We start from the raw sequence: 23,640 nt of genomic DNA, 5'->3' as shown, positions 1-23,640 counted from the left end.
CTACTGGTAGCTTCACTACGGTCACAACGAAAAAGTGAATAATCGGATGATAATTCAGCGTCGCATATATCGGACCGGAGCCATGTTTCAGTAAGAATGACAACATCATAATGACTGCTCGACAATCCTAGCTGTAAGCGTGAAGTTTTAGTGCGAAGGCCTCTGACATTTTGGTAGTAAATGGAGAGAAAGTGTTGCTTTGGCGAGAGACTATCACAATCACCACAGTCAGTAACCGGAAGCACAGGATGATGAGCTACAGGATCGTTCCGCTGTGTCGATGCGTTTGTCGGACGCTGGTGGCCCGAAGATGGCGATGAGCTAGAAGTGTTTCGCATTTCAGGCAGCGCATTGTTCGGAATGAAGGTGTACTTGCCTTTAGGTTGTAATGAATGATTAAACGTTTGGTAAATAAATAAGTGCTCAGAATTAGTATTATGCTATTGTATTTGATTTAAGATGGATGTTTTTTGCAAGTTCAATAAATCATGATCTGCAATTAAACTCTCCGACGTTTGAGAATTCGAATGGATTTCTAACTCACGAAAAAATATAACTATTCGAGCGAGACAAATCCCAGAACTCTTCGAATCACTAAACCCAACATTGCAAAATTTCTATTCGATTAAAAGTTATTGCTTATTAATAGCTAACGGCGAGAAAGAAGCATAAATATTGGAGTATCAGTAAAACCACAAACCTTCGCGTAGTCCTCCATCGACGTCTGAGGGCCCCCAACATTTTTTTTGTTCTTTCGTTGCTTAATATATACCACTTTAACGCGATACTCTTATGTGATATTACGAATGTGAGCGATCTGCTTCACGATCTCACAACTAGTGGTTCACACCGGGCAGATGTTTTCTTCGAGAGTACATTTTCAACTACAATCAACGGGACACCGTTGGTCAACAGGTTTGCTGCCTGCTACTTAAGTTTCCTTGGGGCACTTCATGAACGGCTTGTTTGTTTAAATTCTTGAACCATTTTTCAAACAAAATTTCCAACTCGTGCCACACGCTTTTATCATTTCAACTGATTGATTATTATGCCGAGGAGATGGTATATTATCAAACGCTCAACTGAAATTTGATGTGTTACCAAGGGAATCGATCCATTCAAGAAAATTCAAGGAGATCGGCATCGGTTTCGATGCAAGCCATCACTCGCGTGTGTATACACAATAAACACTTGCAACATGGAATTTCATTAGTTGATGCTTGTGTTTGTATATATTTCCCAGCAGACATAATTAAGTGAACAGCTGAACGAATGTCACTCTAGTCACCGTTCGCAGTACATCTTTTTGCTGTTACGATCGGACGCTAACGGTCACGGAAACACTCTTGCGAAAGTCGCGCAGTTATCCAGAAATGATCTTAGGGGAAGGCATTTGCTGCTCATTCGTTCAGCCACTCATGAGTCCATTAGAGAAAATTTAGTTTAATACTGGCTCCCTCTTGTGCTCATTCAGATTTTTTTTTTTGTTGCTCGACTTTTTGAATTGCATTCGCCACTGTTGTAAAATATATAGACACCCTAAGTGATACGCGTCTCAAGCTGAGCATCCGTTGCGAGCTGTATCCAACAAGCCACTGCTGCAAATAAGAAAGAAAATAAACAAGTTTATTCATGCACTTATAAATTAGACGATTGCTCATCAGATCTCATTGAATAGGTCACGTGCATTGATCCACATGTGATACAGGCAGTCTTGATTGTTGTGTTGTATCTTTCTTTTTGTATCTTATTTTTTCTTGTTCAGTCATCAATTATTTTAAAAATCTTGTCAAACTGTGCTAGATTATCGTTTGCTTGCAGCTTTGTCCTATCAACTTAACACAGCGTTTTCTCAAAAGGGAAAACGGGAGCATTTTGCGGTACTTGTGGTTTTTCTTCTCATACTTTTTCACAATCGCGTCAATAGTTGATTCGAAGACAAAGATGGATGTATCGTAAGTCTGTCTGTGGTGCGCTGAGCCTACAAAAGGCAGAATGGAACTGGGTTTATATATCGTTTCTCACATGCAACCTCATCAGCCTCTCTGCGTTCACTATAGGTAGCTTTTATAATAAATATAAAAAAATGAGAGAAGGAAACCCTTCCAGCGGCGCAAACAATATTTTGCGCAACTCCCAACCAGAGTTGTTTAGCGTCCGGATATATAAGGTTGATGCATAGCCAAACCGGTGGCTGGTTTCTAGAAAGTGCATCCATTCATAACTCTTTAGCTTTGTAATTAACAGAGCCGATGTTTATGTTTAGGAAGAAATATTGCAGTGTGTCCATGGAAAAATATTACTCCAACATTAATCGGATTCGCTAGATTTGTTTGGACTTATCAAGGTGCTTATAAATTTATCTTGCCACAAATATCTTCTTAGAAATATAAAAAAAAATAAAAAGAAAATAGTCCACGAATTTTCTTTTCAAAAAAGTCCAGTGAGTATGTAAGTAAAAGTAATCCAGCGCTTATTGGTTATCCGTTATGTGATAGCTGGTGAATTTGATATGATTCGCGTTCTTTTTTTATAAGTTGAATTCTCACTTGTGGGCCTACGTAAACGATCATGTTTACGCGGACAACCCTCGGAGTCATGAACAGCTAAAACCCAATATTTACTCTCCCGATATCTACCATTCAATACATCTAATAAGTTTGTTCTCATGTACAAATTCATAGAAATGTGATCGAACTATATGTTTTACCATCTTCCATACTTGACTTTCTGAACTACGAAATCGATAATCCTGTGTTCCATGGTAAAAATATGAGGGATAGTAACAGTTACATAATCAAAATTAATGTACCAATCTAAGGTCTAGATACAAGTTAATGTTAAGGCACATTTGTTTGCGGATTTTCGGTCTCTCTGATGTACATACATACCTACTGTAGAAATACCCCTTCAAAAATTTAATTATATATGACGTAAACACAAAATCGCTGCAACAACATGTTCATTCACACACAAAGATTTAGTAATGTTTACTGCGCTATCGTTGCATATTTTCCATATTTTTTCCATATTTATTTATTTTATTTCATCTGACTATATATTGTCATATTGAAAAATTGATTTTATTAGTGCCAGCCGCATGGTTGCTTATGCAGCGCACGGAGTGGCGTACAAAGCCTGTTATCATTAACGATTTCATGCTTTGCGAGAATGATTAACTTGCGGACATAAACATCATGAGGAAACGAACAAGTTGCTGAAATACATGAGTAAGTACATGGATAGTATGGGTAAATATGGGTCAAACATATCTCCTAAAGCAAACTCTGAACACTGAACGCAATTCGATCACAGCTCTGAGTTTTGCTCAATGCTCTGTAAATCTAATTTTAATTGCTCTTTTCTACAACAGAGCCTTACCTTCAATTCATAATCTTCTCAAAAATGACCCACTATAATAAACAGATAAAAGAAAATCACTAGGAAAAGAGCCGTTACATATCAACGATAACAACTTTTTATCTTTCCATTGACAATTCAGTGTCGATGAATGTTATAGGTTTCTTTTTAGCCGAATTGTGTTCACCTTCCAACTAAAGGCATTAAAAGAATATCTTCAATTATATTTTAGTTTCTGCTACCATCGCCATGAATTTGTTTTTGTTTGCTTTCAAAGTGATAGTTAGTTGGCCAACAATGGGTTATATTATATTTACGAATTGTTGTCTCAAGTGTTGACAAATTCTCTACCTACCATATATTTCGTTTCTACAAAAGGTTCAAGGTGCTATAAATAGTCGACGGCGACAGATGGTTTTTGCTGAATGAAAGGTATATTGTTTACAAGTCAAGTCTATGGGTTTTGTACAACAAGTTCAATTTTTAATGCATTGAAAACGTCGAATTTCGTTGCAAATAAGCATCATTTGCGGGATGTTTTGATTTTTCATTTCCACTGGAAGAAAAGTGCAGCTGAAGCGCATCAAATGCTCGTGGAAATTTATGGTGACTCTGCACCATCGGATAGTTTAGTAGATGATTTTAGTGCTAAAGACAAAAAGCGTTATCATTGGAAGTGATTCGACAAATTATTTCAAAACAACTCAAAGTCGCAGGATACATTCAAAAGCAATAAAATTATGTTACATTCAAACAGAATGCGAGAGATGTTGAACGATGATTTTGTATGTCTGAAATGTTGCGTTAACGGTACAAAAGAAAGTCATTTTTGCATTGAATCGTTGCCGGGGACGAAAAAACGATTCACTGCGACAATCTAAGACACAAAAGATCGTATGTAAAGCCCGACAAACCAGGAACATCAATGCCGCAGTATTTGGTGGGATCAAAAGAGTGTGATCCAGTACGAGAAACCTGGTACAACGATCAATGAACACTTCTACCGAGTTGTGCAAAACTTTTTACTACCGAAAAACGTCCAGATTATGCGAAAAGACATGAATCGATGATATTCCATCCTGGCAACGCTCAGCCTCATGTTGCTGTTCGAGTTGAAAATCATTTTTTTAAAATATTGGAGAGAAAATTCTGGTTCCTCTGCCTAATAGCACAGACCTTGTCCCTTCTGACTACCATTTGTTTCGATCAATGCATAACGATTTGAGTTGAATACGCCATCCACCCTCCCTGTTTGCAGTGAATGAGTGGCATTAAATGTATTGAAGATAGAGAGTTGGAGGTCCCGAGTGAAGGAAGTATTTTCTAGAGCAGGATTCCGAGCATGGAGTCGTCTAAATGTTTTGAGGTGGCAAAAATGGCCGCCCACCATGAATTATTGGCCTGGTTTGGCTAATATTTTTATGTTCTAAGGGAAAGATCTAATCGCTGCTTGACATTACTGTCATTCCGACAAAAAAAAACAAGTTCTAAGGGTTATCATGAGAGTGATAGTATTCGACTCTTTGTGATTGCCAGCTGTAGTCGTAGTCCACGGTGAAATACAAAACATTTGGCGATGCAAGACGGATTGAAACCCTTCCATTCCACGCAAAATACTCAAAGCATGGAGAAGATGTAGCAACTCAGATCCATTATTACTTTCCTGGATATTCCTCGATACCTGGTTGCAGCAGCACTTATCTATGGTTAATGTACCTTCATTGTCACCTCATCAAGCAACAACTGGTATATTCCGCAACAAACTGGAAGTGGGAGCGACGAGTACGTGCGGTAGCGCAAGCATACATGGGTTCAATTTTCATCTGCGCGCGTTCATAACAAACACTTATTCTCTCTTGGTACGAAGTGCACCGAACTCAGAAACAAGTGAGCCACAAATCAGCACGGCGCAGAAGTCAGATACTAAACATCCCTTCTCATTTGTATGATGCCCGCCTCATTCTATACACACAAACACACAACACAATTCTAACGTCCGTTTTATCTTCGTTCGTTCTAAGATAAGCAAAAAAACAACAGCGCGCCAACCTCCTCAACAGAGAAAGCAAAGCAGACAAACCAGATTCGAGTGCGGTTTAAAATTGGATATGTAAGCTGGTGTAAGGATAGGATGCAGTAAGTATGTTCGCACTTTAAAGCGAACGGTGCTCGCAACAAAATCAAGCAATATTCAACGGAACAATCTGGGTGGTTGAGCCGGAACAAGTTGCAGGAAAGGTCTGTAAAGACATGGTTCGGTCTGTAAAGTATGCGCTGGCTTTACTCTCCATCATTCGGAAGCCAAACGAGGAGTCCTTCAACATCCTGCTGATCTAGGCCGAATCAATAGTGAACTCGAGACCACTCACCTACATGTCGATCGAGTCCGAAGGTCACGAAGCGTTGACCCCGAACTGTTCCATGACGTTGAGCCCAATGCAATGATCCAACCAAGCTAGTCGACGGAAGAGTAGTGCTGTACTCAAACTGAAACTTTTACAGTTTCGTTGTTGTTTGGTTCATGAATATCTCCCAATTCGCAAAACGAACCAAATGGTTCACTGACTGCAACCAGCCTGGTAGACGTGATAGAAGATCGTCTCGGTGGTCAGCAACGAATGAATTAAGGATCGGGTGTTATGTGTATTTCCATGTCATGATGGGCGCAGAAGTGAGCAGCTAGAGAGCGTTCCGAGCAACACGGGTCAGAGAGTGTCACGAACGGAAACCGGTCAGCAAGAAACGAAACACTAACTCTAACAGCAATTAAACGAGTTTGCTTTGAAGAGTCCAAAGCGTCTCTGTAACAATAGTTTAGAGATAATACATCAGTTATCTAACCAAACAAAATTGGCGCCCAGGTGATGGACAGTGATATGGATAGCTTGTTTTATGTCACCACTAATCCTACTTCACGTGAGTAGCTGATAAATAAATCAACAATAAATGTTTGGGGAAAAAGATAAGCTTCGAAACTCTACAGTCGCCGGTAAATACATTAGTTTTGCCGTAATTGATTCGTAATTCGACATTGAAAAATTATAGGAAGTTGTGCCCAAGACACGACCGCATTGTTGACGTAGGACTAGAATGTTTTTTTTTTGTTCAAGTCACTTTATAACAAGTTTATTACTTCGGATGTTATTTTAGTATACTGCGAAATTTTAGACCTGATTGTATAGCAAAATGGTTTGATCGCTCTAAAATGTTTTTTTTTTGTAGAATCGGTTGACGATAATTGATTGATGATTCATTCTTGATACACAAACAACGTCACCGTAACCGTTCCGTCAACTATTCTATTTGATGGTGAATGTGAATGCAACCATGCGATTTCCATGGTAAAATATTCGATGTTTCAATCCTTTACGTTGACTTTACGGTGACGGGTAACATTCCAGCACGACATTCACTTAATCTTAATCCGAAACGAAGACACGCGATGTTCATTGCTTCGAATATAGAACGATACCGAAAGCTTATATCTAATATGTATACTCTAGGCCAATATTCTCCTTCGTTTTTTCTCTATTATAGTGACTTTCAACACTTTTGGCCACTGTTATTTCCATTTTGGAAGAATGTCGGCAGTGAGAATTGAGCTCATGACACTTAGCGTGAGAAGTATGGATGTTACCACTACGCCAGATCGTTTCCACTCTCTCCTTTGTTATTCGTCGATAAGTTGCTCGTTATTGACGGCACGGGTCGGGAAGCTCACAAATGAGAGAAACAAATGTATGGGAAATAGTAACGCTTCTAGTTTTCATCAATTTGAACCATTTACACACCAGAGGATTGTAATGTATAGCATGTCAACAAATCTTAAGGAATTTCTGATTCGTTTGGTATGTAGATTACCAAAATCCATTCACGGCAAATATAGTTATTAACGTTAACTTTATTTCATAAAAACGTGACCTGTTTTTTTTTATTTGGCCCCCCCTCATTAAAGGCGTAGTCCTACGTCTAAAGAATGATAATGAAAATACAGCTGACATTTGATGGAACACATACTTCTGTTTTATTTTATTTTTTTCTTGTTTGTTTGTATTTTATGTTTGATTTTCATAATCGAATAAATTTTTGAGACAACCTTGGCGCCATGGATTCAATTCATTCAGCAGATATTGATTTACACTAATAGAAGAACAACACAACAGTAGGAAAAGATTGCCTGTACTCAATTAGAAATGATTTCCTTTATCATCCGTTTTATGCTCCGAAAATAGAATCTTACCGTATACACATTACAACGTTTTATCGTTCGTCCGAGAGTTTTTTTTCTCGACGACTTTGCCGAACACGTTCGTACACTGATAGCACAGTAAGATGTAACTGATATGAACATAAATATTTTTTTTTCTTTTTTCAATGCATATAGCTGTACGGACAACTTTAGTAATGTTGTAATTTATCAAGATTCCTTCAGCACTCACTTTTAAAACACATCCAACCGTAAAAGATATTTCCAATAAATATTAGTTTCACAATGAACAGATTTTGCTCTTCTTGTGTTTCACATTCATCTCTATCTCACTTGAATGTACACCCTCTTTCTAATTGCCACCGGAATGAAAAACGATATTGCTTACATTTATTGATTATTAAGGACACATTACAGTGGCGGTTCAAAATTTTCGTGACACCGCTATTATCCTGAGCATATCCTGAAGTTAAAGCCGCGTTGGTTGTGCTGCCAAAACGAAGAAATCTAGCGACTGGAAAACTCAAAGGGTCGAAGCACCAATAATAACAAACCACATTTTGCACAGTTCTTTTCGCTTCACCTCTGGCAGACAGTAAACAGTTATGCCCCGTCAAATAATACACATTAAGCGCACCCGCAACGATAAAGCGAACAACAAAAATGAACCGATCCACACCAGACGACAACAGAGCACATGCAAGTTGGCCAAAAACCACGACGCGACTCAGCGAAACAAGTACACAGTGGAAATCGCTATGTGGACAACGACTGCGGGCCTCCCTCTCTCCTCTCTCTCTCTCTTTCTCACCAGAGCATAAAGGAGAAAATGTGTTATGCTCTCTCCGGTAGAAAGAGGACAAGGTACGCAACGGAAAGTGGAACCAACGACCAACGTCATCTCACCACCGGGGAATTGGTGAAGCATGAAGGAGAATGTATATATACGCGTTGTTTATTTGTTTATTTGTTTATTTGCACAAGGTAAGTATCAACAGATTACATTCAAACCAACAGATACAACTTACTTAAACTATCTTATACATAACACTAACATTATTACATTATTACAAACAAGTTATACATTCAATAGTCATGGTGATAAAATATTGTAAAACATAAACTTAAGACTAGCACGAGAATGATTAAAGTCAAATATATGATAACATTTGTTGAATATTTTACACATGCTGGTCAGAGGTTCATTTGCACCATAGTTTGTACGAGATGCCGGAATATTCAGAAACGGGTGGGAACGTAAATTTATTCGTCTTATGTGTATATTTAACTGTTGGAGAAGTGCAACGCAGTCTATATCTGACCGTAATAGATCAGCAATAAACATTGCCTTAGACAGGTCTCGACGCACATTTAGAAGTTGCAGGCTCAACAAATTACATCGACTTTCGTAACTTGGCAGGTTAACGGGATCCCTCCAGGGTAGTTTTCGAAGAGCAAAGCGTACAAATCTTCTCTGTATGGACTCAATACGATTGACTGCATTATTGTAGAACGGCGCCCAAATTACTGAACAGTATTCTAAAGTTGAGCGGACTATTGAACAGTACAAGGTTTTCAAACATGCAATGTCTCTGAAATCCTTTGCATAGCGAAAGATAAATCCAAGCAGAGAAGATGCTTTGCTGGCGACATATGACACATGCTGTTTAAAGGTGAGATGAGAGTCAAGCATTACTCCCAAATCCTTCACAATAGACTCTCGGTTTAGTGACTGCCCACGAAGAGAGTATGTGAAGCTGATGGGTGATTTCTTCCTACAGAAACTGATGACAGAGCATTTCGAAGCATTCAGTATCATCAGTATCATATTGTTTTGACACCACTCAGCAAATATGTCCAACTGTTGTTGAAGGAAAACTGCGTCAGTACGATCGTTTATGACAAAGTACAGCTTGAAATCATCCGCATAAAGCCGGGTTCAGACGGTGCGAGTAAGCATACGAGTAGGTCTAGTCAGTTACTGCAGTGCAGCTACTCACACCGTGTGAACACATCATGCCAGTTAGTGTCATGTGTAATCCGGCGTGCGAGCTACTTCAAAGTTTTTTGAATTCACTCGCACTCGCAACTCTCAAAACGTCAAAAACAGAATTTAGCCTCCGAATCAGGGATGCCAAATGTAAAGACATGTCTCTATTTTTAAGGTATTTGAAAATATGCGAAGATATTTATAGACTTGAAAATTATTGGAAAAACAAATAAAACCCTCATAGTTTCTAAACGAAATCGTTGTTATTTTGATATGCACGCTGGCTGGGCACGCTTTCTTTTTGAGATAGCTTTCTTGAGAATCTCTAATATAGAATCATTATCAGGCATAATTTTAATTCAAAATTTACTCACAACTTGCAAAGAAAGTATTGTTCTAAAAACATAATACACATCCGATTTTAAAAAGTACATTTTCATTCATTATTTCAATTTTGACGCGTATTTATTCCACCTGCAAATCTACCATCATTTTTATTTCAAAAATTGGTACACGAAGCTGCTGGCAAGGCAAACTAAATAAAATTTAAAAAAAATCTTTTAGGTTGTCATTTATAGCATCACATACTTCCGGAATTATCTTAGCTATGAATGCTTTCGAGATTCTAAAAAATATCGACAACAATCTGAACGATATTCCAGAAGCAAGGCACATCAATGTCGTTTTTTAATTTCACTCTTGCAGGTATAGCATCCCTCATGAGTGTATCTTGGCGTTGTATTTTTGGACCAATGGAATCCAACAGTGTTTCCTCTAATTCAGGTGTTTTTCTCAACACTGCTCTGTACTCCAGAGGATCATCATCAAAGAGTTCCTTCCATATTTTTTTTATTGCTCCTTTTCCTTGCATTCAATTCCTGGCCCAAATCATTTCGCCTTTCTGCTTTTTCGGATAGTACCTTCAGTTCGAAGAAATTCAGCACAAAGTATTTTTATTATAAAATTGTGCAACTAAATAAAATATATTCATCTGAAAACCTCAGACGAATACTGCCTATAGAGAAGTCGAATTCAGATCAATCATCTGTCAAATTCGGACCTGATTGCTGTTTCTGACTATTTGATGGACATTTCAAAAATCATCTGGCATCCCTGGTAAGCCAATGCTGCAGTATCTAGTTTCGCGTCAGCATCTCACACTGTGTGAACGGACAAGGCGAGTCAACCAATTGTCAAGCGAGTTCACCGGGTCAGTAGCTACTAATTCTCAAGTCAGCTACTAGCAACGTATAAATGGGCCTTAAAGCCGGGTTCAGACGGTGCGAGTAAGCATACGAGTAGGTCTAGTCAGTTACTGCAGTGCAGCTACTCACACCGTGTGAACACATCATGCCAGTTAGTGTCATGTGTAATCCGGCGTGCGAGCTACTTCAAAGTTTTTTGAATTCACTCGCACTCGCAACTCTCAAAACGTCAAAAACAGAATTTAGCCTCCGAATCAGGGATGCCAAATGTAAAGACATGTCTCTATTTTTAAGGTATTTGAAAATATGCGAAGATATTTATAGACTTGAAAATTATTGGAAAAACAAATAAAACCCTCATAGTTTCTAAACGAAATCGTTGTTATTTTGATATGCACGCTGGCTGGGCACGCTTTCTTTTTGAGATAGCTTTCTTGAGAATCTCTAATATAGAATCATTATCAGGCATAATTTTAATTCAAAATTTACTCACAACTTGCAAAGAAAGTATTGTTCTAAAAACATAATACACATCCGATTTTAAAAAGTACATTTTCATTCATTATTTCAATTTTGACGCGTATTTATTCCACCTGCAAATCTACCATCATTTTTATTTCAAAAATTGGTACACGAAGCTGCTGGCAAGGCAAACTAAATAAAATTAAAAAAAAATCTTTTAGGTTGTCATTTATAGCATCACATACTTCCGGAATTATCTTAGCTATGAATGCTTTCGAGATTCTAAAAAATATCGACAACAATCTGAACGATATTCCAGAAGCAAGGCACATCAATGTCGTTTTTTAATTTCACTCTTGCAGGTATAGCATCCCTCATGAGTGTATCTTGGCGTTGTATTTTTGGACCAATGGAATCCAACAGTGTTTCCTCTAATTCAGGTGTTTTTCTCAACACTGCTCTGTACTCCAGAGGATCATCATCAAAGAGTTCCTTCCATATTTTTTTTATTGCTCCTTTTCCTTGCATTCAATTCCTGGCCCAAATCATTTCGCCTTTCTGCTTTTTCGGATAGTACCTTCAGTTCGAAGAAATTCAGCACAAAGTATTTTTATTATAAAATTGTGCAACTAAATAAAATATATTCATCTGAAAACCTGAGACGAATACTGCCTATAGAGAAGTCGAATTCAGATCAATCATCTGTCAAATTCGGACCTGATTGCTGTTTCTGACTATTTGATGGACATTTCAAAAATCATCTGGCATCCCTGGTAAGCCAATGCTGCAGTATCTAGTTTCGCGTCAGCATCTCACACTGTGTGAACGGACAAGGCGAGTCAACCAATTGTCAAGCGAGTTCACCGGGTCAGTAGCTACTAATTCTCAAGTCAGCTACTAGCAACGTATAAATGGGCCTTAAAGCCGGGTTCAGACGGTGCGAGTAAGCATACGAGTAGGTCTAGTCAGTTACTGCAGTGCAGCTACTCACACCGTGTGAACACATCATGCCAGTTAGTGTCATGTGTAATCCGGCGTGCGAGCTACTTCAAAGTTTTTTGAATTCACTCGCACTCGCAACTCTCAAAACGTCAAAAACAGAATTTAGCCTCCGAATCAGGGATGCCAAATGTAAAGACATGTCTCTATTTTTAAGGTATTTGAAAATATGCGAAGATATTTATAGACTTGAAAATTATTGGAAAAACAAATAAAACCCTCATAGTTTCTAAACGAAATCGTTGTTATTTTGATATGCACGCTGGCTGGGCACGCTTTCTTTTTGAGATAGCTTTCTTGAGAATCTCTAATATAGAATCATTATCAGGCATAATTTTAATTCAAAATTTACTCACAACTTGCAAAGAAAGTATTGTTCTAAAAACATAATACACATCCGATTTTAAAAAGTACATTTTCATTCATTATTTCAATTTTGACGCGTATTTATTCCACCTGCAAATCTACCATCATTTTTATTTCAAAAATTGGTACACGAAGCTGCTGGCAAGGCAAACTAAATAAAATTTAAAAAAAATCTTTTAGGTTGTCATTTATAGCATCACATACTTCCGGAATTATCTTAGCTATGAATGCTTTCGAGATTCTAAAAAATATCGACAACAATCTGAACGATATTCCAGAAGCAAGGCACATCAATGTCGTTTTTTAATTTCACTCTTGCAGGTATAGCATCCCTCATGAGTGTATCTTGGCGTTGTATTTTTGGACCAATGGAATCCAACAGTGTTTCCTCTAATTCAGGTGTTTTTCTCAACACTGCTCTGTACTCCAGAGGATCATCATCAAAGAGTTCCTTCCATATTTTTTTTATTGCTCCTTTTCCTTGCATTCAATTCCTGGCCCAAATCATTTCGCCTTTCTGCTTTTTCGGATAGTACCTTCAGTTCGAAGAAATTCAGCACAAAGTATTTTTATTATAAAATTGTGCAACTAAATAAAATATATTCATCTGAAAACCTGAGACGAATACTGCCTATAGAGAAGTCGAATTCAGATCAATCATCTGTCAAATTCGGACCTGATTGCTGTTTCTGACTATTTGATGGACATTTCAAAAATCATCTGGCATCCCTGGTAAGCCAATGCTGCAGTATCTAGTTTCGCGTCAGCATCTCACACTGTGTGAACGGACAAGGCGAGTCAACCAATTGTCAAGCGAGTTCACCGGGTCAGTAGCTACTAATTCTCAAGTCAGCTACTAGCAACGTATAAATGGGCCTTAAGACAGCTTCTGGCATTTGATTGAGAAGTGAATGTCATTCAAATACAGCAGAAATACGAATGGACCGAGATGGCTGCCTTGTGGTACACCAGATGACACAGGAAAAGATTGAGAAACATGATCACCTATTTTGACGGACATTTGACGACCCGTGAGATAAGATCGAAGCCAGTTGAGGAGAGCACCATGGAAGCCAAGCCGCTCTAGTTTGGCAACAGCAATCTTATGGTTGATTTTGTCAAACGCAGCCGAGAAGTCAGTATAGACAGCATCAACCTGTTTCCCGTTATCAAGCTCGCGGATTATAAATGATGTGTATTGCACTAGATTTGTTGATGTTGATCTTTTCTTCATGAATCCATGTTGTTCAGCAGCTATATAACTGGAACAACTGTGTTTAACGTAGTCTAGGACGATTAACTCGAAAAGTTTGGACACAGCACACAAAGCGGCAATGCCTCGATAGTTCGTAACAGAATGCTTGTCGCCTTTCTTAAAAACAGGAAAAATGAAAGAATCCTTCCAACCGTTAGGGAAAATTCCAGATTTTAATGAGAGGTTGAATATGGCTGCAAGTGGTGTACTCAGGACGTCTATACAGTATTTAATCACCAAGGCGGGGATTCCATCAGGACCAATGCAGGTGGAGTTTTTCAAACGAAGACCAGCTTTACGGACGTCATCTATCGATAAATGTAGAAGGGGTTCAATGGCTAAGTGCATGGGAACTTCTCTTGCAGCATTTGAAACGAGTTCATCAGAAACCACTTCGCTAACGAAAACACTGTGCCATGAACAAATCGGCGATTCCATCAACGGTAGACATTTCCCGATCTCCATTGGACATCGTGGAAGGAAGGCCGGATTCCTTACGTTGATCTTTCACGTGATTCCAGAAACTTTTGGGATTAGATCTAAGCTTATGTTGAAGACGATACTGATGATTGCGATAGAGATGTTTGTTGAGCGCCTTATACTGTTTGTTGATTCGTATGTATTTCTTTCTCGATTCTTCTGTTCGCAGTTTGCAAAACTTCTTCAGAGCAGCCCGCTTAGAGGTTTTTAGGCGCTTCAAACGATGACTGGACCATGGAGGGTGAATTAGTGAGAGCGAAATTTTCTTTGGTACGAACTGGTCGATTGCGTAACCAACTATACTTGTAAATATATTCGATGCATCATTCACGTCACAACCTCGCATTTCTTCATCCCATTTAATGTTGTCGAGAAAAGCGATCATTCTAACGAAGTCAGCTTTCCAAAAGTCGTATGAGATGCTTCCTGTGGCGTTACGGTAAGGAAAAGCCTGGCACAATTTTAGCGATACTTGTAGAGGTGGGTGGTGGATGCAATGTTTCACTAGTGGCTCAGGTGCCTCAAAAATTGAGCAGTTGGAAATTAGCTCCTGACTGAGAAAACATAGATCGAGCAGTCTATGATTCGCATTGGATACACTATTCAGTTGACGGAGACCTGCAGTACTATAACTATCCAGAAGGGCAGCCGCTAAGGGTCCAATGTTTGAGCAACTGGATTGAGTATAGAGGTATCCGGCATCGTTTACACACCATTTGAGTGAAGATAGATTGAAATCACCAATAACAAGAATGTCGTCGTTTGTACTCATCTTCGATACAATCCAGAAGAGAGAATTTATGTGTTGATTTATCAATTCAGAATCTCTTACTCGGTCGGGAAGCAGATATACTACACAGATGAATACAGATTTTGATTGTAGAGTGAAGGACATCCACAGTTGTTCAACACCAGTGCAATTCGGTGGATGGAGCTGTCGAGATTGAAAAGTTGACCGAATGGCAAGTAAAACTCCACCACCATTACTTTTGGGGCTCGTGTCTCGTGACCGATCAGTGCGATATACTGTGAACTCCGTGCTGAATATTTGCCTAGAGAGTGTGCTGCTTTTTAACCATGTCTCCGTGAATGCATAGATGTCTTAACAGGCGTCTGAACAAGCCAATCTGTATTGAGCCACTGACGTGTTGATGCCTCCAACATTCTGGTAATAGATGAGTACGTTATCTTCCAGTAGTGTGTTATAGTTACACGGGACACGGTCGCTGTAACGCGAAGATCCATTATGTGGAGAACAAGATGAAAACAATGGATACTTTCCTGATATTACAGGCTGGGCGACTCTTCCACCAGACCCAAGCACAGGCCTGGGACGACTGTTGAACGCAGGCAGGAAATGCTCGACTGTGCTGGGGGGCTCAGAGTCTCCCATAATACTGAACGGTTTGCGTCCCAGGTGATGAAGACTATCAGAGTTGGAGAAGCTGCGATGTGAAGGATTTTCAACGTATGAAATGTTCGTATTTAGAGTGTACTTGCCAGAGGGGGTAGCACGGAAGACCCCGTCTCCAGAACTGAACACAGAGCCAGGACGACTAGGACATTGTATACATACATTGCTCAATTCGCCCATTCTCTCACAACCGCCAAAATGTATACCGTCTTGTGGGGCTAATTTGTGTTCTTCGGAAGACAAAACTGATGTTTATCAATATGCAATCTACAGAAAATGGTAGAACATGATTTAGGAATTTATTTTTTGACGTGGGACTACGTCTAACCGGAGTATAAGGGGGGGGGGGGGGCAAAATTAAAACCTAAACACAGAACATGCAGGAAAAAATGAAAGATTCCGAATGCTTATAACTCGAACATTTCTTACTGGATCGGAAAGATGTTTGCATCAATTGATAGGGAATATTTCTACGCTTCTATCGCAATTAATTAAATGTTATTTTTCATGAGATAAACAATTGTATAACTGTAAAATGTTAATCGTTATCTAAACGCCCTTACTGCCTCATTTTGATTGGCCCGATCTACGGTTTCCCTAACATAGCCATCAAAACCATGCAGCCTCGGGGAAATCGACATTGCAAATACGTGAAAGTATGGGGGCTTTTGTTCTCTCCGAAATATGTTCCCTAACACAGACTTCAAAACCAAGCAGCGTTGGAGAGATCGGCATAACAAATTCATGCAAGTCGGAGGCATTTTTGTTCCGACTGAAATGTGTTTGCCTAACACAGACTTCAAAACCAAGATGTCAGGGGAAATCGGCTCTGCAAATAAATGCAAACTGCGAGTACTTTTGTACTCGCTTGCCTTTGTGCAAACTAGAATATGTTTCCTTAACACGGTCTTCCGGGGGTACTTCTGCACTCGCATGTTTTTTTTGCACTCCGAAAAGTGTTTTCCTAACACGGATTACAAAAGCGGGTACGAATACCACGCTTTGGCTCGGTTATTCAAGCATGCATTGAAGGATATGCCTTCATATCTTCTGCTCTCTGAACTACTACGTATACCATTTGATGATTAGGCAAGATGTTGATAACCAATAGCTGCGATGACGGCTATTGATTAAACAATATGCGTTCGACGTACATGTCAAAATCGAAACTGAGTGCCTGAAGTTCATCAAATCAAGCAAATTCGCGATTCGAGAAGTACATACACTTGAGAGATGCAAACATCAGAAGGAAACGTAAAATAAAATAATCATTTGATAATTCATCCGTTCACATATTTTGTCCTCGGCATCATACGAAATGTAAAACTACTCACTAAATTTACTTGTAACGAAGAACATAATCTATCACAACGCATGAATTGACCTTATATATAATTATACAATCTTTTCACTCACAAAGCAAATATATTGAATTTAATTGAATTCGGGAATTGTTTCATTCAACCAAAAATTTAATTAATGCAAACAAATGATTGCTACGCTAAGGTAGTCCCACGTCAACCTTGCGGTTATATCATAGATGTAACCCACTCATTTTTTTGTTTAATTTTTTTATCTTTTTGCTCAAATCTTCTTCTTCTTCTTTGTTTTTAAGAGGCTTTAAACTTTGCAGTTCATTCGCCTCTAATTGCTCAAATAGTTTTTTGATGTAGTATTACGTCTTTCAGGGACATATTAGGACTACAAATTTGAAAACTATCGGAATATCAATCGCGTCACGTCACGGTCTTCGCTTCGGCTTCGAGTAGACATTGACAATGCTGAGATCTCGACCGAATACTCTTCTATCGCTATGACCGGAGCGTGTTATCAAGCTATCACTCTTGCGGAGGAGGAGTGCTGATCGCAGTAAAAGCGCAACTCAACTGCGACGCTGTTCCATTAACGAATTGTGATCATCTAGAGCAGGGTTTCTCAAAGTGGTCGATATCGACCCCTTGGGGTCGATCCCGCTTTCCCAGGGGACGACGTAAACGAAAACTGATTTTGGGGGTCGACGAGGTCTAAAAATCGACCCCTATTAATTAACACATCTTCTTATTTGAAACTTTCAAGATACTGTCTAAATTACTAAGAGACGTAAGCCAACTTGTTATAAAAATAACTATTTTAAAGATAATACAAGTGACGAACATCGAAATACATAGTCAGTTTTAGCGAGTTTAAAAGAATTTCCTCCGTAACCTTCTCAGGTTAAGAATATATCGTCGATTAGAGGAATATAAAAAGGGGAGCGCCCTTCTCAATTGTCAAAAAGAACCTTGGTCTCCGTGATTGAATAAAAATATATAGATTGAGAGTTTTTAAAGGAGTTTTTTATGACCTTCTCAGGTCAGGAAAAATATCTATGTAGAGGAGAGGGAGGCAAGATGACGAATCGGTAATATGACCCATTGTAATGAAGGTAGCGCCACCTACTTTTTACTGAAGATGCATCATAACAAGGCCAAACTTTGTACTCGGTAACTCTGCCGAAAACGCTATCACAAAAATGGGTGGGTTATATCTATGTTATAACCGCAAGGTTGACGTGGGACTACCTTAGCTTAGTAATCATTTGTTTGTATTGATTAAATTGAATTGAATGAAATTGAATGAAACAATACGAATTGATTTCAATATATTTACGTTGTGAGTAAAAAGTTTGAACAAATGCCATGTCTCTAGTGTCTACACGATTTTACCAGGTACAGGTCGGACTCGATTATATACAGACTCGATTATATGTGATTCGATTATATACAATTTTGGACTCGTTTGTATACAGTTTGGATTTTTTTAATATTTCAAATATGACTGATTTCAAAAAGAACTCTAACCTTTCAACGTTCAGGTGTAATTTAAGTGGCTATTACATGTACAGTGGAGTAAAAATGGTATTTTCTGAAGATTTTGCTTGAATTTTCACTAGGAATTGTTTATATCGATATTGCAGCCAAATTAAGAAAGAAAGAAATTGGGTTTGAGGCAACAGAGTACGAAACAAAAAAAAAAGGTATATAACTCTGTCATTGTTGAAATTCGAACATATGCGTAGAAGGATTTTTTTCATCAAATATAATCGTCTATCACCTCCTGAGAGAATCTGGATAAATTAATTTTTTTCGTGTGAGAAAGGTGTTTTCTGACTTTAAGGGGATAAATCGAAAACCAAATTCCTCTTTTATATTCAAAAAACAAAAAAATACATGCAAAAAACGAATAAAAAATACTTTTTTTCGACTCGATTATATACAGGATTCGATTATATACAGTAAAAAGAAATCAGAAACCGTATATAATCGAGTTCGCGCTGTACCTAAGTTTAGAAGACCGTATTAGCGAAACGCAATCTAGTCTGCACAAAGGCAAGTGAGTACAAAAATACTCGCATTTTGCATGTATTTGCAATCCCAATTTCCCTAGACACCTTGGTTCTGAAGCCTGTGTTGAGGAAACATATTTAGTCGGAACAAAAATGCCCCGATTTGCATGTATTTTCAATTCCAATTTCCCCTCGCTCCATGGATTTGAAGTCCGTGTTAGGGAAACACATTTCAGTCGGAACAAAAATGCCCCCGAATTGCATGTATTTGCAATGCCAACTTCCCCACGCTCCTTGAATTAGGAGTCTGTGTTAGGGAAACACATTTCGGTGGGAACAAAAGTTCCCCCTACTTTCATGTATTTGCAAGGCCGATTTCTCCAACGCTGCTTGGTTTTGAAGTCTGTGTTAGGGAACACATTTCGGAGAGAACGATAGTCCCCCTACTTACATGTATTTGCAATTCCGATCTCCCCAAGGCTGCTTGGTTTTGAAGTCTGTGTTGGGGAAACCGTAAAGCGGCCCAATCAAAACGAGGCAGTTAGGGCGTATAGATAACGCTTAACATTTTACAGTTATTCAATTATTTATCTAATGCAAAATAACATTTTATTAATTGCGATAGACGCGTAGAAATATTCCCTATCAATTGATGCAAACATCTTTCCGATCCAGTAAGAAATGTTCGAGTTATAAGCATTCGAAATCTTGCATTTTTTCCTGCATGTTCAGTGTTCATGTTTTCATTCTACCCCCCATATATTCCGGTTAGACGTAGTCCCACGTCAAAAAAGTGAAAAATGAAAATGAGAAAAATCGTGATTTTGTTATTTTTTTCCGTTTTTTCATATTTCATTATCCACTTTATTAGAAAAGTTAAAAATTCAAAATATTTTTATACATGATGAAGGTACTCTATTGTACATAATCTGTTTGTTTCCGGCGAGTTTCAATCATGAATTTTTTTCAGCTAAATTTTTTTTATTGAAAAAGTCGCTTTGGGGCAAGTTGGCGAACTGCAACATTATGTTAATTTTTGGTTTCTTATTGCAGATGGTTAGCGAAAAGCATTATAAGCGAAAAAGAGTCCAATACACCAGTTTGGAGAATGTTATGAAAGCTATAGAAGAAGGTTTGTCTGTTCTGGGTGCTTCAAAACAGTTCGGTGTGCCAGAATCAACTTTGAGACGCTATCGACGAAAATATCCAGACATGGAGGTTAGATTTTCAATTCAGCATTTGCGTTTCTATGTTCTTTATGCAAGAAATATCAAATCTGTATCAATTTCAGGATACGTCGTCCAATAAAGGCCGCTTTAAAGCCACATTCAGGTCCAGCTTCGAAGAATTGCCTATTCGTTTGCGGTTAAAAATGGCATAGAGCACCCTTTCTAAGGAACATGCGCTGGACGGACATGGGTTAAAATGTTTATGAACGTCATAAGCTATCTTTGAGAAAGCCAGGAAATACCTCATCGGCTCGATTAACCCTCTACCGCCCAAGTTTTTTATTTATCTAAACAAAACTACTCCACTTTTATCTCGAATTTCCGACCTTCAACATAAAATACTCCTAGCAGAAAGCTGCCAGCATAAAAACAATGTGTATGTGTGATAGATGAAAATATTCTAAGGACGTTCTAGTGGGGGTGAACATTGAAAATAATGTCTGAATAATTCGAAAAGAGAATCCGCGAAGCCCGTCTAAAGGCGGGCTTGGGCTGTAGAGGGTTAATGGCATTCAATAAAGAAAATTGTGACTTATTTTTTTCGAATTTTGGGAGATATACGAGCTCAGTATAGTTTTCCTGCGTGTGACATTTACAGTGTTGATGAAAATGGCATTTCCACTGTTCCAACCAAGGACAAATGAATAATTGTTATTACATTTGTTGATTTTTAGGTGATCAAACCATATTCGCCAACTTGCCTCCAGACATTCGCCATCTTGCCTCCACGTGGAGGCAAAATGGCGAATTCGACGCTTTTTGCGCAAAGTTTTGGGTGGGCAAGTTTTTTAGTTTTTTTTTGCCCATCCAATAGATAATATGATAGAAAACACTTCAGGCTATATGAATCAGCATCAACATTTTAAAAAAAATAATAATTCCAAGATCCAGGGCTCGCCAAAGTTCAACGTCGCCAACATGCCTTCCTCTCCTCTACTACGCACAATGAATAACAAAATACATGACCGGTCCATTAAAAATGTATATTTTCTTCAAATCTCATTTCGCCGAATAGTTGAGAGTTCACGTTTTTAGAATCACATCACTTACAATGTGAATCCTGATTGTTCTAAACCATCCCCACTAACAACTATCCCTTCCATGATAAACGCTAGGGAACCACGCTATAGAGCCCCGACCCTTCTAGCCTTCGGGCGGTGAATATCATACTAACATTCCTTCCCTTCCTCTGGTGACTGTAAGGACGTGACCGGCGTCGTTATCAACCATTTAAAGCTCGAATCACCGAAAATTGCACAACGAGAATGATTCGCTAGTCCCAAGAGTCATTCTGTGTGTTCTTTGTGCAATTTTGTTGGTTCAGGTCAATCACGGAGAGCAACTACGAATTGTACAGTCTACCCAAGCTCAAGCTCAAGCTCAACCTCAACTTGTTATAAGAATAACTAATATTTTAGTAGAAAATATTATTGTTGTACTTTTCAAAAACTCAACAAGGTTCATCGACATATGTTCATAAGTTCGTACAAGATTAGAAAATCCGCAAGTAAAAAAAACCTGAACAAGTTCGTGCAATATAATGTGTTTGTGCGTACAGGCCCTTCAGGCACGTTTTGACTTGTGCTATACTTGACACAAATACGCCATTTAATAGAAAGTAGTCATGATTAAATTCAAGTCCAAACATGCTCCTAATATTTTACTTCTTGCACGTAGGTTGCCAGTTCTGGAAAAACATCACTCGTAGACACTTTATCTTTCGAATGACGTGATTATCATACCACTTCGATTAGCCGGCAAAGCGTTACTAACGTTCAAAAACTTGTACCTCCGATGTTACCTCTTGTTTTTGAAACTTTGAATTTACACCCGTTACAGTAATGAAAGACGTAGTCCTACGTAAAAATCTATGCAAAAGCGAAGTCTACGGACATAGCTAACTTCACATTTCTCTTCTGCTTTGCTCCCGCAAGTCTAAGCTCAGTAATGTACAGTTTTTTTTGTGCATATTGTGATAATGCTTTGTGAAGCTCCATTGGAGCTTGAATGCTAATACACTCATCTATTAATTTAATTCAAGAGATTACAAAGTGATTACATAGCTAAATACAGTGAACTGAAGTAAAGTGATTGAAAAAGAATTTACAAAATGGTTAGTTACCAGGAAACTTGTTACCGAAAAGTTATAAATGTTCCGTTTTCGTTGATTTCGTTTTTTACGATGCATTACACAAGGACGAAACTAAGTAAACTAAGAGGATTGAGATTATCCTAAATTTACACACTCCCTAATGAATAATAAATCTCTACAATATCTCAGCCACGGAAGAAGCCAATGTGACGATGCAAGAAGAGATGGTTACCTTCTGCACAGATGAGGAGCTTGAGCAGAAGCTCTACCAACATTGAAACATAGTATTGTGGAGTATTGCTGGAAGATATATTTTTCATCTTGATGCCTTGTCGAAAAGGCTTCAATGTGGTTACAAACATTTTGACAAAACAAAAAACTGTTTGAAAACCAACGAATGCGGAGATTTAAGGGTTCAGCTCACCAATATTGAACCGGATTTAGATGGATTGGTAGATAACCACCAAGTTCATCCATCACACTGAATTGTAATTTTTTTATCTTTACTTTGCGATTTATTTTTATTTGTTCAAACATGTATTACCTACTTTTATTTGTAAGCTTTTGTAAGTAGTTTTAGGTGATTTACATTTGTGTAATTGTTAATTACACTTGATATTCGCCGAATTTTATGTCTGTATATTTTGTTAAATTTAGATGCGAAAATGATGCCAAGTCACTTAACCAACGAAAAGTTTATAAATTATAAAGTACACTGAATTCACTTTTTCCCCGTTTTTTTAATGCGGATTTTTTTTACTCTGTTTTGAGCATTTAGGCGGTTTTTTACGTTGATTTTGGAGTTGACGCCGAAATCACGTGGTTTTCTTTACGCGGCACGTATTAACCGCGTAAAAGGTGACTCCAGTGTTAACAGATTTAATATGCTAATTGATGTGACTTTTCACGAAAAAAGTTTGTATAAAGCAATTCCACGCCAAATCAGTCGGCCATTAACCCGACTCTCTCCTATTTTTTTTAAACTTGTTACTTGTAATGGAAACTACATAAAATCACAATTTTCATTGTCATATACCAATTTATATTACGACTGATTTTAGAAAAGGACATTGAGAAAGATTAATCCAGATGTTTAATTGAAATATGTTTGACAAAGTTGTTGAAAAATCAATGAACTATTTAGAAAAAAGAACATTTTGAATACTCTGATAAAAAATCTCACTCGTAAATTAAATTTGTCATATGATAATAAAAATTGTGATTTTTGGTAGTTTACATTATAAGTAACAAGTTTA

The 23,640-nt window shown here is 38.1% G+C and overlaps 1 protein-coding gene across 4 annotated transcripts in view; it reads right to left on the bottom strand.

Moving 5' to 3' along the window:
* The window catches only part of LOC129765304 (uncharacterized), a 163,165-nt gene that overhangs the window by 103,453 nt on the left and 36,072 nt on the right, over positions 1–23,640 (bottom strand). Inside the window, exons 1-2 of one of the 4 annotated variants that reach the window (XM_055765468.1) lie at positions 7,601–8,281; positions 701–1,598 (exon numbers count right to left, since the gene is read on the bottom strand). The exons of 1 other annotated variant lie outside the window; for it this stretch is intronic. In XM_055765468.1, coding sequence (XP_055621443.1) covers positions 701–741 — 41 coding nt within the window. In that variant the 5' untranslated portion in view covers positions 742–1,598; positions 7,601–8,281. Of the gene's footprint in view, positions 1–700; positions 1,599–7,600; positions 8,282–23,640 lie in introns of those variants that run through there. 2 more of the 4 variants (XM_055765470.1, XM_055765469.1) reach the window with 2 other exon arrangements.

Source organism: Toxorhynchites rutilus, chromosome 2 (assembly GCF_029784135.1).
Source record: "Toxorhynchites rutilus septentrionalis strain SRP chromosome 2, ASM2978413v1, whole genome shotgun sequence".
Lineage (NCBI taxonomy): Eukaryota > Metazoa > Arthropoda > Insecta > Diptera > Culicidae > Toxorhynchites > Toxorhynchites rutilus.
The sequence above is the reverse complement of the archived record's forward strand: the minus strand, read 5'-3'. Positions and strand labels throughout refer to the sequence as shown.